The sequence below is a fragment of the Lepidochelys kempii genome, chromosome 8 (assembly GCF_965140285.1).
Source record: "Lepidochelys kempii isolate rLepKem1 chromosome 8, rLepKem1.hap1, whole genome shotgun sequence".
NCBI classification, from domain to species: Eukaryota; Metazoa; Chordata; order Testudines; family Cheloniidae; genus Lepidochelys; species Lepidochelys kempii.
In genome coordinates, this window is record NC_136387.1 from 44,646,134 (window position 1) to 44,660,973 (window position 14,840).

A 14,840-nucleotide genomic window follows, 5' to 3' on the forward strand; every position below is an offset into this window, starting at 1 on the left:
GAGCCTGGTCCCTTCCCCACAGTGTCTCAGGGCTCACCTCCAGGCCACAGGCGATGAGTCTTTGATTCTGGCAGCCCCATGACGCTTCCATCCCAGCTAGTCCATCTGCCGCTGGCTTCTGCAAAATAAAACAACACCCCGCAGCACACTAGCCCTTCCCCACCACGGCCAGTGGGTCACAAAGGATCCAGGCTTGTGCAGGGCCGCTGAGAGCAACGGGGGTACCTGGGGTACCCCACAGCTGCCTCCCAATTGGCTGGGCCTCTTGGCTAATGTCACAGCCACGCCCCACTGGGCACAGCTGAGCCCTCTTCACTCCTCCCCTGCACCCTCTGAGAGGGACTGATCCTGGGGAAGGAACTAGAACCCTTCCTGAGGCTGTATGTACGTAGCAAGAGCGCACGGGCATTGTCTTACTGCCAGCCCAAGGGAGCCATGGGCAGGTGTGTGGCCCTTGAAGGCTGATGGCACTTACTGGGGTTTTTCCCTCACTCTGCCCCAATCCCTGCATATCATTCTCTGGGTTATCTGTTACTTACGCTCTCAGATGTTCCCTCTAGGGGGGTTTCTGTGCTTCTGGGCAGGACTTACGCTTGGCTCAGGCCAGGTCTATGCTACAGACGTTGTCGGTATAAATACATGGATTCTTCACGCCTCTGCGCAGCGTCGTGATACTGACCTTAGCCTCCCATGTAGACAGCGCAGTGTCTCCCACCGACACAGCTACCGCCTCTTGGGGAGGTGGATTAGCTATGCTGACGGGAGAGCGCGCTCTCCCGCGTAATCACGACAGTGACACAGCTGCATCGCCTCACTCATAATGACCCTTCCAGCTCCTCCCTCTGAAGCATCTTAAGGTGCTGTCAGACGTCTGTGAATTCTCGGGATGCTGCCAGCTTGGAATCGAGGCTGTTTGAAGTTGTTCCCTGGCTGCCTCTGGCCCTGGAGTCCCCTGCCACTCAACCACATTATCCTATAAAATACTGTTTTTCTCCCCTGGGTGGTTGTGTGAAGAGCTGCCCCCAAACACCAGGGAAGCTGGCTGGGAGGGAAGGGAGGTGGCACTTGTCTTCAGTGGCTTCTGGACCTGGCGATGATTAATTGACTGCCAATTAACACGAGGTACTTAACATCTTGGGGGAGCCACCAAACTTCGCAGGCTGGCTAGAGCTGTGGGAGGAACCCCTGTAGCCTTTACAAATGTGCTAAATAGCTTGAGTGAACTGATTACCAGTGCACTCCAGCTTTGAGAGCCCAGCCTGGCCTCCATCATGCAGCAGGACACAGAGTGGACAGAGAGCGGGACACAGAAAGCCTGGAGAGCTGGCTCTCTCCATGGTAGTTTTGTCTGGTTCTCAGAATTTCAGGGGTTACTGGTATCGCTAGGAGAGGGAGCATGCTGGACAGGCTGGGTTGTCGGCAGTTGCAAAGCCAGCGAAGGGGATGGAGGAGTTCCTGGGGCTTGTCTACGTGGCACGGCAAAGCAGGCCAGAGGGTTTGTGACTTTTAAAAGGTGTTGCACTCTGACTGCCCTGCCTAGACCCTGCTGGTGTGCTCCAAAAGGTACCTAGTGTGCGTTAAAGGGGCCTCTGGCTGTGTGCACTAGGCACCTTTTGGAACACACCAGCAGGGGCTGTGCAGGGCAGCTAGAGGGCTTCACAAGCCACACCCCAATGGCGCACTTGGCTGGTGGCACCTAGATGGCCCATCCCCTGGGAGTAGCTGCTGGGACACTGATTACCCACAGCTGCCTCCCAATTGCCTGGGCCTCTTGACAGCCACGCCCCATTAGGCATAGCTGAGTCCTCTTCCCCCCTCCCCTGCGAAAGGGACTGTGCTCTGCGTACCAGTGGGGATGTCCAGGCTGCAGATGCGTGCAGCTGGCCCATGGGGCTCAGGCTGTGGGGCTGTAAAATGGAAACCCCGCAAGTGGGGAGGAATCTGGGGCCCACCCTACCCACACTCAGACATCTACACTGCAGTGTTAGAGGCCCGCAGCCTGAGTCGGTCAACAGGGGCCTGCTGTGGGGGGTTCGTAGCCGAAGCACCGGCCCCTTTTCCATAGCCAGGCTTGGGGTGGGGGGAAGCCCTATAGATCAGAGATACACACCGCGGAGAGGTGTACTGCTGTGTGGTCTCCTTTTTGCATATTATGAAACTGAGGCACGGAGGGCCTGATTTGGACTTTAGTGTGACTCTAAAGTGGCTCTGCTGGAGCTAGGGGGCTTGCTGTAGGTTTACACCAGTGTAACTGGGATCAGGATCCGGCCCAGAGATTCTGAGCAGCCTGCCCAGTGTCACCAGGAAGCCGCTGCAGGATTCCACGCAGAACCTCTCTCGGCGCGGTGCCCAGGCTGTCCAATGTGCCCTGCTCCCTGTGGCCAGCAAGCGGGTGTCTATGAGGCAGGCTCTCGCCATGCGTGTGCATCTCCCATCTGTGCTGGGGTGCCGTAGGAATTCGGGGAAATACCCCACTTCCCCAGCCCATTCAGATTCGGGTCAGCAAGGGGCTGTTCTATGGAGAGTGCAGAGACGCCGGCTGGCTGGCCCGGGGGCTGTGTTATGTCCGGTCTCCTCCCTCTGCACCTGCTTTAGAGAGCTTGGGTCACGCGCTTCCTCCCCAGGGCGAGGGTCCCGTCAAGGCGCTATGCCTGCCTTGGCTGCAGTGGCTATTGCCCCAGCCACTAGGGATGCAGCTGGGCGCTGGTGCGTGAGCCTGCACTGTGGCGTCGGCTCTCTGACATGACCCTTTCTCTTTCACCTGTGGGTCTCTAGACGTCACTCACCCTGCTGCTCTGGCATCCAGCCCATCCCCTGCCGCTGCACCCCACCAGGCTCCAGCAGAGTCCATCAGAGGCTTCCCCACCGGGCCATCTTCACAGCACCATCCCATGGACGGCAGCCAGACACGCACAGGTACGGGCCACCCCAGGGCTTCAGCAGGGATAATGGCTTTGCGGGCGGGGTTAGCAGAGCTCAGAGGCCAGTCCCGGAGGGGCTGTCCCAAGGGGTGGAAGCTGCTCCCCTCCAACCACCTCTCGTTTACAGAGGGGTGAAAGCTGGCTCCACCATGGCTGGCTCCTTGGCATCGTTGGCCCACCATGAGTGGAGAATTTTAACTTGGTGGCATCTTACTGGGGGTTCCCCTGCTGCCGTGCCCTTCTCAGGGCTGGGGTGTAACAGCGCTGGAAGGCATGGAGGCAGGGAGCCAGGCTGTGGGAGTGTCTGTGGGTGAGAACGTGCCTTGCAGATGGTTGGGGGCACGGACAGAGTGGCCGGGGGCTGGTTACCCTGAGAGGTGATCATGGCTCTAGCCCAGTCTGGCTGTAACTGGCTCCCTGGCCAGGCTCTGCCTGGCGCAGGTGGCTCTTGTTGCCCCATTTGCTAGCAGGCTGCCGTCTGCAGCAGGAACTGGGGCAGGGGCTTAGCTGGAGCCCACGGCGGGAGCAGATACCAGCTGTGGTTTGCACCTTGGCTGGACAAGCAGGAGTTTGCGTCTGTGGGATTTCTGCGCGGCTGTTCAGAAGCAGGTTCCAACCCTGGATGGACTGGGCCTGGCCCGTTGCTGGGGAAAAGCACTAGGGGATTGCTAGGTGGGTGCAGAGAGTGTGAGCGCTGCAGGGCTCTGTCAGAGCTGGTGTCCCTGCCAGGCCGCCCCATGCCAAGGTGTGAACCTGCGGGAGTGCTGGTGGCAGTGTGGGACCGATGGGGGGACGTGTGATGAGGGACGGCTTCAGTTTAGCTTAGGGCCATGTTCCCTCTCGGGCAGGGGTCACAGCCGATTGGCCCCCGGGATAAGAGCTCCATTTCCTGCAGGGCAGCTGCTCGGATTTACCTGGGCACCAGGGCCAGCCCTGATGGCCGCAGGCGGTAGGGGCAGGGACAGCTGCTGGAGGTGCAGTGTGGCTGTCCCCTGGTTGTCATGGGGCTGAGGAGGCCATGGGAGATGCAGCATGGGGTTCATAGATTCATAGATATTTAGGTCAGAAGGGACCATTATGATCATCTAGTCTGACCTCCTGCATAATGCAGGCCACAGAATTTCACCCACCACTCCTACAAAAAAACCCTCACACCTGTGCTATTGAAGTCCTCAAATCGTAATTTAAAGACTTCAAGGAGCAGAGAATCCTCCAGCAAGTGACTCGTGCCCCATGCTACAGAGGAAGGCGAAAAACCTCCAGGGCCTCTTCCAATCTGCCCTGGAGGAAAATTCCTTCCCAACCTCAAATATGGTGATCAGCTAAACCCTGAGCATATGGGCAAGATTCATCAGCCAGATACTACAGAAAATTCTTTCCTGGGTAACTCGGATCTCACCCCATCTAATAGCCCATCACAGGCCATTGGGCCTATTTATGAATATTTAATTACCAAAACCATGTTATCCCATCATACCATCTCCTCCATAAACTTATCGAGTTTAATCTTAAAGCGAGATAGATCTTTTGCCCCGACTGCTTCCCTTGGAAGGCTATTCCAAAACATCACTCTGATGGTTAAACACACCTTCATCTAATTTCTAGTCTAAATTTCCTAGTGGCCAGTTTATATCCATTTGTTCTTGTGTCCACATTGGTATTGAGCTTAAATAATTCCTCTCCCTCTCCGGTATTTATCCCTCTGATATATTTATACAGAGCAATCATATCTCCCCTCAACCTTCTTTTAGTTAGGCTAAACAAGCCAAGCTCCCTGAGTCTCCTTTCATAAGACAAGTTTTCCATTCCTCGGATCATCCTAGTAGCCCTTCTCTGTACCTGTTCCAGTTTGAATTCATCCTTCTTAAACATGGGAGACCAGAACTGCACACAGTATTCCAGGTGAGGTCTCACCAGTGCCTTGTATAACGGTACTAAAACCTCCTTATCCTTACTGGAAATACCTCGCCAGATGCATCCCAAGACCGCATTAGCTTTTTTCACAGCCATATCACATTGGCGGCTCATAGTCATCCTATGATCAACCAATACTCCAAGGTCCTTTTCCTCCTCCGTTACTTCTAATTGATGCGTCCCTAGCTTATAACTAAAATTCTTGTTATTAATTCCTAAATGCATGACCTTACACTTCTCACTATTAAATTTCATCCTATTACTATTACTCCAGTTTACAAGGTCATCCAGATCCTCCTATAGGGTATCCCTGTCCTTCTCTAAATTGGCAATACCTCCCAGCTTTGTATCATCTGCAAACTTTATTAGCACACTCCCACTTTTTGTGCCAAGGTCAGTAATAAAAAGATTAAATAAGATTGGTCCCAAAACCAATCCTTGAGGAACTCCACTGGTAACCTCCCTCCAGCCTGACAGTTCACCTTTCAGTAGGACCCGCTGTAGTCTCCCCTTTAACCAGTTCCTTATCCACCTTTCAATTTTCCTATTGATCCCCATCTTATCCAATTTAACTAATAATTCCCCATGTGGCACAGTATCAAATGCCTTTCTAAAATCCAGGTCAATTAGATCCACTGCGTTTCCTTTGTCTAAAAAATCTGTTACTTTCTCAAAGAAGGAGATCAGGTTGGTTTGGCACGATCTACCTTTTGTAAAACCATGTTGTATTTTGTCCCATTTACCATTGACTTCAATGTCCTTAACTACCTTCTACTTCAAAATTTTTTCCAAGACCTTGCATACTACAGATGTCAAACTAACAGGCCTATAATTATCCGGATCACTTTTTTTCCCTTTCTTAAAAATAGGAACTATGTTAGCAATTCTCCAATCATACGGTACAACCCCTGAGTTTACAGATTCATTAAAAATTCTTGCTAATGGGCTTGCAATTTCTTGTGCCAATTCCTTTAATGTTCTTGGATGAAGATTATCTGGGCCCCCCGATTTAGTCCCATTAAGCTGTTTGAGTTTCGCTTCTACCTCAGATATGGTAATATCTAAGTCCATATCCTCATTCCCCTTTGTCATGCTACCATTATCCCTAAGATCCTCTTTAGTCTTATTAAAGACTGAGGCAAAGTATTTGTTTAGATATTGGGCCATGCCTAGATTATCTTTGACCTCCACTCCATCCTCAGTGTTTAGCGGTCCCACTTCTTCTTTCTTTGTTTTCTTCTTATTTATATGACTATAGAACCTTTTACTATTGGGTTTAATTCCCTTTGCAAGGTCCAACTCTACTTGACTTTTAGCCTGTCTCACTTTATCCCTACATGTTCTGACCTCAATAAGGTAGCTTTCCTTGCTGATCCCTCCCTTCTTCCACTCCCTATATGCTTTCTGCTTTTTCTTAATCACCTCTCTGAGATGCTTGCTCATCCAGCTTGGTCTCCAACTCCTGCCTATGATTTTTTTTCCCCTTACTTGGGATGCAGGCTTCCGATAGCTTCTGCATCTTTGATTTAAAATAATCCCAGGCCTCCTCTACCTTTAGATCCATAAATTCTTCAGTCCAATCCACTTCCCTAACTAATTTCCTTAATTATTGAAAGTCAGCCCTTTTGAAATCAAAAACCCTAGCTGCAGATTTATTTTTATTAATCCTTCCCTTCAGTTTGAACTGAATTAGCTCATGATCACTTGAGCCAAGATTATCCCCTACAACCATTTCTTCTATGAGGTCCTCACTACTCACCAAAACTAAATCTAAAGTGGCCTCCCCTGGTTGGGGTGGCGGGAGGGACTGAAATGGCCACGGGATGTATGGAGTGTTTTTGCCCTGTTGGGGGGCTGTGATGACCATGGGATGCACGGCATGGCCTCCCCCCTGGTTGCCAGGATGGCCACAAGAAGCATGGTGCGGCCTCACCCCAGTTGTCAGGGGCCCGGTATGGCTGTGGAGTGAATGGCACAGTCTGGCCCCAGTTGTTGGGGGGGCCAGTATGGCCCTGAGAGTTGAGGGGCCGGTATGGCCAGGAGGGCATGGCATGGCCTTGCCTCAGGTGTCAGGGGCCAGTACAGCCCTAGGAGGCACAGTGTGGCCAGCTCCAGTAGTTGGGGGGCCAGTCTGACTGCGGTGGACACGGTGTGTCCTAGCACCAGTTGTCAGGGGGCTGGAACAGCCCTGGTGGGCATGGTGCGGTCTGGCCCCAGTTGTCAGGGCACAGGTAGGGTCCTGGGGGGTGCGGTGTGGGCTGGCCTCAGTCATTGAGTGGCTAGTACGGCCCTGGTGGGTGCAGTGCGGCCTGGCCCCAGTTGTCGGGGAGCGATAGGGCCCTGGTGGGTGCAGCGCGGCCTGGCTAAGGTGACCAGGTGTCCGGTTTTTGACCGGAACACCCGGTCGAAAAGGGACCCTGGCACAGAAGAGGAGGTGGAAAAGAGGCGGGAGCAGGGCCTTGGGGAAGGGGGTGGAATCGGGGCAGGGCGGAGCAAAGGCAGGACCCCCCCACTCCTCCTACACATACTCCCCCAACCCTCTGCCGTGAGATGCTCTGATCCTGCACCCCCTCACATCTCTGGCACCCTGCCCTCCCTGACTCCTGCACCCACCACACATACCCAGTCCCCCCACACCCCATGCCCTGACTCCTGCACACCCATCCCCACATCTCCACCTCCACCCTGAGCACCAAACGGGAGCTCCTACACCCCCCCCCCACATTCTCACCTGCACCCCTCACATCAAATGGGAGCTGCCCCAGGTAAGTGCTCCACACCCCAACCTCCTGCCCCAACCTTGAGCCCCCTCCTGCATCCTAACTTCTGGCCAGACGAAGAAAAAAAGAATAAAAAACGGGGGCTGACGGGAAATGAGAAAATATTCTTTTTCTTGGCTGGGTCCCAAGGAGGGGCCCCCAAAATGAAGGTGAGCACAGGACCCCAATAACTCTAAATCCGCCACTGCCCTGGCAGCTCCGGTCAGCGCTGCCGGCCAGGCCATTGAAAGTCCCATCAGCGGTGCTGCCTGGCTAAGGCAGGCTAGTTCCTACCTGTTCTGACACCGCGCCGCGCCGCGCCCCGGAAGCGGCCAGCAGCAGATTTGGCTCCTAGGCTGGAGGCCATGGGGCTCTGTGCGCTGCCCCCACCCCGAGCACTGGCTCTGCACTCCGATTGGCTGGTTTCCGGCCAATGGGAGCTGGGCTGGGCGGTGCTTGTGGGTGAAAGCAGCGCACAGAACTGCCTGCGCACCTCTGCCTAGGAGCCAGACTTGCTGCTGGCTGCTTCCAGGGTGCAGTGCGGTCCATGGTGCCGGGACAGGCAGGAAGCCTGCCTTAGCCCCCCCCCCCCTCCCCGCACTGACTGAGAGCTGCTGGAGGTAAGCCTGCGCCCCAACCTCATGCCCCAATCCCCGGCCACACCCCAGAACCTGCACCCCCTCCCAGAGCCCTCACTCCCCTGCCCCAACTCTCTGCCCCAGCCCAGAGCCCTCTCCCGCACCCTGAACCCCTCATTTCTGGTCCCACCCCAGAGCCCACACCCCCAGTTAGAGCCCTCACCCCCTGCCCCAGCCCAGTGAAAGTGAGGGAGGGTGGGGGAGAGCGAGCCACCAAAGGAAGGGGAATATACTGAGCAGGCGAGGAAGGGGGAGGGGTCTTGGGGAAGGGGTGAGGTTAGGGAGTTCGGTTTTGTGCGATCAGAAAGTTGGCAATCCTAGGCCTTGCCCCAGTTGTCGGGGGGCCGGTATGGTCCAGGGGCCGCGGTGCGGCCTGGCCCCAGTTGTCGGGAGGCCGGTACGGTCCGGGGGCCGCGGTGCGGCCTGGCCCCAGTTGTCGGGGGGCCGGTACGGTCCGGGGGCCGCGGTGCGGCCTGGCCCCAGTTGTCGGGGGGCCGGTACGGTCCGGGGGCCGCGGTGCGGCCTGGCCCCAGTTGTCGGGGGGCCGGTACGGTCCGGGGGCCGCGGTGCGGCCTGGCCCCAGTTGTCGGGGGGCCGGTACGGTCCGGGGGCCGCGGTGCGGCCTGGCCCCAGTTGTCGGGGGGCCGGTATGGTTGTGGGGGGTGCACTGCTGCCTCACCCAAGTGGCTGGATTTTCCAGGCAGCCCCAGTGCCAGCTGCACCCCTAGGCTGGCTAATCTCTCTCCCCATCTCTGCTCTCTCTCCCATCTCTAGGGTTGCATTTTGACTCCTTGTCCAAGCCACTGAGCGTCCCTCTGACGCCTGCCCCTGGGCCGTCCTCCTTCCTGCCTTTCGGCCCTCCTCCTCCCGCCCCCCCTGCTCTCCTGGGCTGCTGCGGGACGCCTGTCTTCTCCTTGGCCGAGGCGCAGCAGGAGCTGCACATGCTGCAGAAGCAGCTGGGAGAAAGTGAGCGCCTCTGGCTTGATTCTTCTGCCTCCCCCTGACATGTGGCTCTGCATGGCTTTCGCAGCCCCCCATGCCTGCTCTGTCTGTCTGTCCTGGGCACACGTTGTCCTCACCCAACCAGCTGCTCCTGCTGCAGCCCCATTCCCAGGGAGCCACCCAAGGGAGGAAGCAGGAGAGAGGCATCAGCTGGTCTGGGCCCACTGGCACCAGCAAGGCTGAGGTGGGAGGGGGCAGGTGTCTGGGGGGGTGGGCACTGCAGAGGGGAGGAGACTGGAGAAATAGTCATTCCCAGCTCCAGGACAAGCAAGGGAGAAGCTGCTTATGCAGAGGGACTGGGGGAGCAGGGCTGGGAACTTGGAGGGGGAATCCCTCCTGCATACTGTGGAGATTGGGGGGGGGGGGGGGATAGGAGCTGACAGGGGGACCTCCCCCCCCTTACAGATTCATAGTGCAGAGACTGGGTGGCGGGGATAGGACCTGAGAGAGGGACCTCCCCGCCTTACAGATCCATAGTGCAGAGACTGGGGTTGGAGGGGGGATCCTCCAGCCCCATAGTGCATGGAGGAATCATGCCAGGCCCCAATGTAGCTGGGCAGAGTGGGTTTCAGGCTAGGGAGCGGCAGGATGTGAGAAACCCTCCTGGAGATGCTAGAGCCCAGGGATGCCTGGTGTCTGCCAAGGAGCCCCAGCCCATGTGCCCAGCCTGGCTCTGGCAGGACTCAGCTCAGCAGCTGGCTCCTCTGCCGAGACAGCCAGTGGTGGGGCCAGCTGCTGCTGGCTGAGGTGGGGCGGCTGGCTAGGGTCACTAGGATCTGCGCTGAGACCCCCTGACTCATTTCACCTAACAGGCACTGCAGGGGCATATCCCAGCTGAGCCGGCCTGGATCGGACTGACCCTGGGTGTCTCCCTTTTCCCCAGTTCCTCCAAGCTGCCCAGCCCCATGCTGATGCCACCCCAACGCAGGCTGGCTCTTGGCTGGCTGGCTGGGAAGGCGCTGGGCTCCCTGCGTGCTCTTAGCTTGTTGGCCTGATACCCCATATCTCTTGCTGCTCGTCCCCAGCCCTCGCCGATGCATGGCAGCGTGTTGGCTCAGCTTGGTGCCTGCCAGTGCCCTGTGGGTCGGTGCCACGGCTTGCTCCAGCTTGCAGTGCTTTGCGGCATGCGTGTCACGAGGCATTGTATTTCACAGCGGGGATGTCGGCTGCCCCAACGGGTGTGACGTGGGCGCTGCTGTTGGATGCCAGTGGGCTGTACTGAGAACGGGGCCTAGCAGGCACAGCACTCCTACGGCTTCTGGGCTTCATGCAGGGGTGGCGTGCGGGCTCTCTGGCCTGGCTATGGAGCAGTGCAGAACGGACAGTAGCGATCGTCCCCTCTGGCCTTTGTATCTGTGAGTGTGCCCTGGTCTGCAGACAGGCCTCTGGGCAGAGGCACTGACCATCTGGGCTGCTGAGGTTGCCCCTCGGATTATGGCCAGTGGGCCAACAAAGAGCCTGCAAGAAGAGCAAATGTTTTGGGCTGCCAGGACGAGCCAGGGCCTGGGGCAAGTGGGGAAGGCGTCCCTGGGTGGCGCTCAGCAGAGCCACGAGTGGCTCCAAGCTGGGCATGTGCACTCGGGGTCTTCCTGTCCGGGCACTTCCTCTGGGCAGTCTCTCTGGGGTAGGTCCTGCCTTCATCCCTGGGGTGGCAACCAGCCCTGCCCTTCTGTGGGCTCCGGACCCACCTCTGTCCACATCTATCTAGGGGGACCTCTTGCCGCACCACCAGTCAAACCAGTGCCACTGGCCGGCGACTTTGGGGAAGCCAGCACCTCCCGCTGTCTCCACGTTCCCCATCTTGCCCCACAGTCTCGCCCGCTGCAGAGCTCCGCCCAGCTGGACAGGAAAGCAGGGGCTGCCTTCCCGGAGAACAACCCCCTCTGGGCCCGGCCTCACACGGGGGCCCTCTATGGGCACTTACCCTCCGGGTATCCGGCCAGCCACAAGCTGACTGGTAAGAGCCGTGCCGCGGGGATGGGAGGAACCATGGGCTGGGGGAGGGCAGAACTGTGCCTTCGTAGGGAGCACGGTCTGGTGGGTGTCCTGAGGGAGGCGTGAAAGGGGCCGTGTGCCTTCTGTCCTGTAGCAGCCCCAGCCTGTCTCTGTAACCAGCTTCCTTTACCCGCGTCCTGCTCCCTGGGCCGTGGGGGACAGGGGCCAGCCCACGCAGGGAGGTGGCCCTGGTGCTCAGGAAGCATCGTGCCCTCCTGGCCTGCTCCCGACTGAGCCCTGGCATCCCACCCAGCTCTCTGTTCCACTGGCGGCTGCAGGTGCTGACTTGCTGGAAGGACACCTGGCGGAGATCCGCAGCCTGCGCCAGCGCCTGGAGGAGTCCATCTGCATCAACGATCGGCTGCGGGAGCAGCTGGAGAACCGCCTCGCCGCCACCGCCAAGGGCAATGGTACGGGACGGGACTTCAGGGTGCTCCGTTCCCCCAGGGTTGGCAGGGCACAGCACTCTGTGCCCAGAAGGTGTGGGGGAGTGACGGGGGGGTGGGGGAACCCAGCACCGCCTGTGCCCAGAGAGTGTGGGGGAGTGACCCGGGGGGGGGGGGGAGAGGAACCCAGCACCCCCTGTGCCTTGTGGGTGTGGGGCAGGGATCTGGAGGGGGGAGAACCCAGAACCCCCCCTTGCCCAGAGAGTTTGGGGCAGGGATCCTGGGAGGGGAACCCATCAACCCCTGTACCCAAAAATCACAGGGTGCGGATCTGGGTGGGGTACCTGGCAACCCCAGTACCCAAAGGTTGTGGGGCTGGGAGGGGCTCAAGGGCACTGTTGTCCGCTCAAGTCTCTAGAACGCAAACCCCCAGGTGGGCGGGCACACCTGCTTCCCTGGGAGGGAGGGATCTGGCTGGGGCTCAGCTCTCTGTACCCTGCTCCCTGCCCCCATTTCCCAGGGCCTGATCCTGGCGGGGGACCCCTCATGGGGCCAAGCTGTCTCTTCTCCACAGCCGCTCCGTCCTCTCTCCTCCTGCTCAGTGTGGGCGGGTGGGTGGCCAGCCTTGGGGTGGAGTGCCCAGGGCTTCCCAGAGGGCTGGCCATGGCCAGCCTCGGGACACAGCAGTGGGCAGTTGGTGCAGACCCTGGGAGAGGCCCAGGGGCTCCGGCAGGGAGCATTGGCAGCATTGCCCCGGATGTCACGGTTGCTCCTGTTCCAGGGTCTCCCACCAACATCTACATCCAGGGGCTGGAGTCTGCATCCCCAGTGAGCAGCGAGACCCGAGCCCTGCGGGAGGAGAACCAGAGCCTGCAGCTCCAGCTCGCTCACCTCTCCAGAGGTAGGGGCAGGGGGTGGCCAGCTGCACACTGCCTGGCACGAGCCCCTCTGCAGGAGGTGCAGCCCAAGGACAGCTCGCTCAGTGCCAGCCCCGGCTCTAGATCTGGGCTCTCTCTGTGTGGGGCAGACCCTGCTCCTGGGGGCCCAGAACCGCAGGAGGCCCCCAGACCCAGCTGGGCCTTGCTGCTTTGGTAGGGGCCTCCCTGATCCGCACCCCCATCGGGGCCTGTTGGTGGCTGCGGCTCCTACAGCTTCTCGCTCTGCAGATGCAGATTGGAGAGCAGACCTGATGCATGGGCAGGTGCCATCCCCTTGGGCACAGTCCTACCTCTGTGGGCATCAAGCGCCCTAGATGTGCTGCCATGTGGCACTGGGCCCTGCCTACTCCAGGCATGTGGCCCCTCCCCTCCCCGTTCACCACCGTGGCCGTTACTGTTGGGCTTTGCCCCCCAGCTGCCAGGTAATGCGGCTCTCCCCTTGTCACGGAGTCCCCAGGCGATGTTCTGGAACTGCTCCCTATGAAGCCAGTCAGGACTCTGGGGAAGTCTCCTTTCTGTGAGCAGACTGTCTTCAGGACACCCAGCTCACACAACTTCCACCTTCCTGGGTCTGGCCTTAAGGCATTCAGCATCCTCTGCCCCTCTGTGTGCTTCCCTCAGTGAGTCTGCTCAGGCGGGGCTTCTGGGGAAGCCAGAAGGTCCTGCACCCCAACTTCGCAGTCAGACGTGACTCTCAGCCAGCCAGTAAAACAGAAGGTTTATTAGACGACAGGAACACGGTCTAAAACAGAGCTTGTAGGTACAGAAAACAGGACCCCTCAGCCAGGTCCATTTTGGGGGGCAGTGAGTCAGACCACGTCTGCGCTTCACTCCATGTCCCCAGCCAGCCCCCAACTGAAAAACCCTCCAGCCCCTCCTCTCCTGGGTTTTGTCCCTTTCCCGGGCCAGGAGGTCACCTGATTCCTTTGTTCTCCAACCCTTTAGCTCTCGCCTTGCAGGGGGGAAGGGCTCAGGCCATCAGTTGCCAGGAAACAGGGTGTTGGCCATTCTCTGTGTCCAGACCCCTGCACACACCTGCCCTCTAGGGCTCTGCAACGATCATACACCCTTATCCCACCACCTAGATACTTAAGAACTGCATAGGGGAAACTGAGGCACCCCCACACTATTCAGAGGAAACATTAAGAACAGTCCCGCTTCATCACACCCCTCCTCCCCCCTCCCTGGGTAACGGGAGTCTCTCCTCCCCACCCGGGGTGGAGGGTAATGGGGCTCTTCCCTCCCTGGGGCGGTGGGTAACAGGGCTCTCCCCCCAGAGCTGGAGCGGCTGCATGAGGCCACGCGCTGTAGGCTGCAGGAGGCTGAGGCGGAGAACCGGACGCTGGCAGAGGAGCTGGCAGAGCAGCGACAGAGCAGCTGTCAGCTGCGGGAGGAGCGGCTGGCTCTCCAGGAGAACAACCGCAGGTGAGGTGACGGTGGGAGTGAAGCCCTGGGACCCATGGTCTCGGAGCCCTGAGGCGTGGCGCTGTAAGGGGTGTGGCCACGAGGGGCACGGGGTCCCGGCCCACTGGGGATTGTCGTGGCACCATTGCTAAGGGCTGTGATGTCGCTGCTCCGCACTGTGACATCACGGGGGGGTCAGCAGGAGAGGGGCGTGTGTGTGTGTGTGGGGGGCATGTGGCTGTGCCTCTGGTGTGCGGCCGGGCTCCTCTGACCCCGGCTGTTCTGTCCCTGGAGGCTGGCGCGCACGGTGCCACGCCTTCAGCAGCAGTGTGAGGAGAACCAGCGGCTCTGCCAGGCCCTCTGCGCCGAGCTGCGTGTCCACGAGACCCTCTCCGGCTCCTCCCAGGCCGCTCCCTCAGGTACGTGCCAGCCTGTCCTGCCCGGCCTGCTGCGCTGGGGCCAGCTCTGCCATTGTGCAGGAGGTCAGAGTAGATCATGGTGGTCCCTTCTGGCCTAAATATCTATCTATGAATCTCAAGTGCCCCAGCGCTCTGGTTCCGGAGGGCCCTGCTGTCCCCCTTGCCGCCCAGGCCCACCTCTGCACTGGGAAGCCCATCTGGAGCAGCTCAGTGCAGCCCTTGACTCCGGAGCGGGGGCAGCACCTCCTACTGGTTAGAGCACGGCCCCATGTCTCAGTGTGCTTGAATTGACCAACTGCCCTCCTCCCAAACAAGCCCAACAGCGCCATCTCAGACCCGCTCTGCGGCACTGATGGCAGGGGGCACACACCCAGCCTTGCCCCAGCGGCAGGGCAGCATACCTGGTGGCACTGCAGGGCTGGCTTGTCTTGGGAATCCACGGGCCTGGCCATCATAGCAACCCC

General features: G+C 58.9%; 1 protein-coding gene across 9 annotated transcripts in view; it reads left to right on the forward strand.

The window, feature by feature from the left end:
* PDE4DIP (phosphodiesterase 4D interacting protein) overlaps positions 1-14,840 on the forward strand; it is a 150,196-nt gene that overhangs the window by 126,630 nt on the left and 8,726 nt on the right. For 8 of the 9 annotated variants that reach the window (XM_073356288.1, XM_073356287.1, XM_073356289.1 and 5 more), the window contains 7 exons: positions 2,776-2,916; positions 9,007-9,198; positions 10,943-11,191; positions 11,508-11,639; positions 12,397-12,516; positions 13,831-13,978; positions 14,252-14,376. In XM_073356288.1, coding sequence (XP_073212389.1) covers positions 2,776-2,916; positions 9,007-9,198; positions 10,943-11,191; positions 11,508-11,639; positions 12,397-12,516; positions 13,831-13,978; positions 14,252-14,376 — 1,107 coding nt within the window. The remainder of the gene's footprint in view (positions 1-2,775; positions 2,917-9,006; positions 9,199-10,942; positions 11,192-11,507; positions 11,640-12,396; positions 12,517-13,830; positions 13,979-14,251; positions 14,377-14,840) is intronic. The other variant, XM_073356285.1, reaches the window with a different exon arrangement.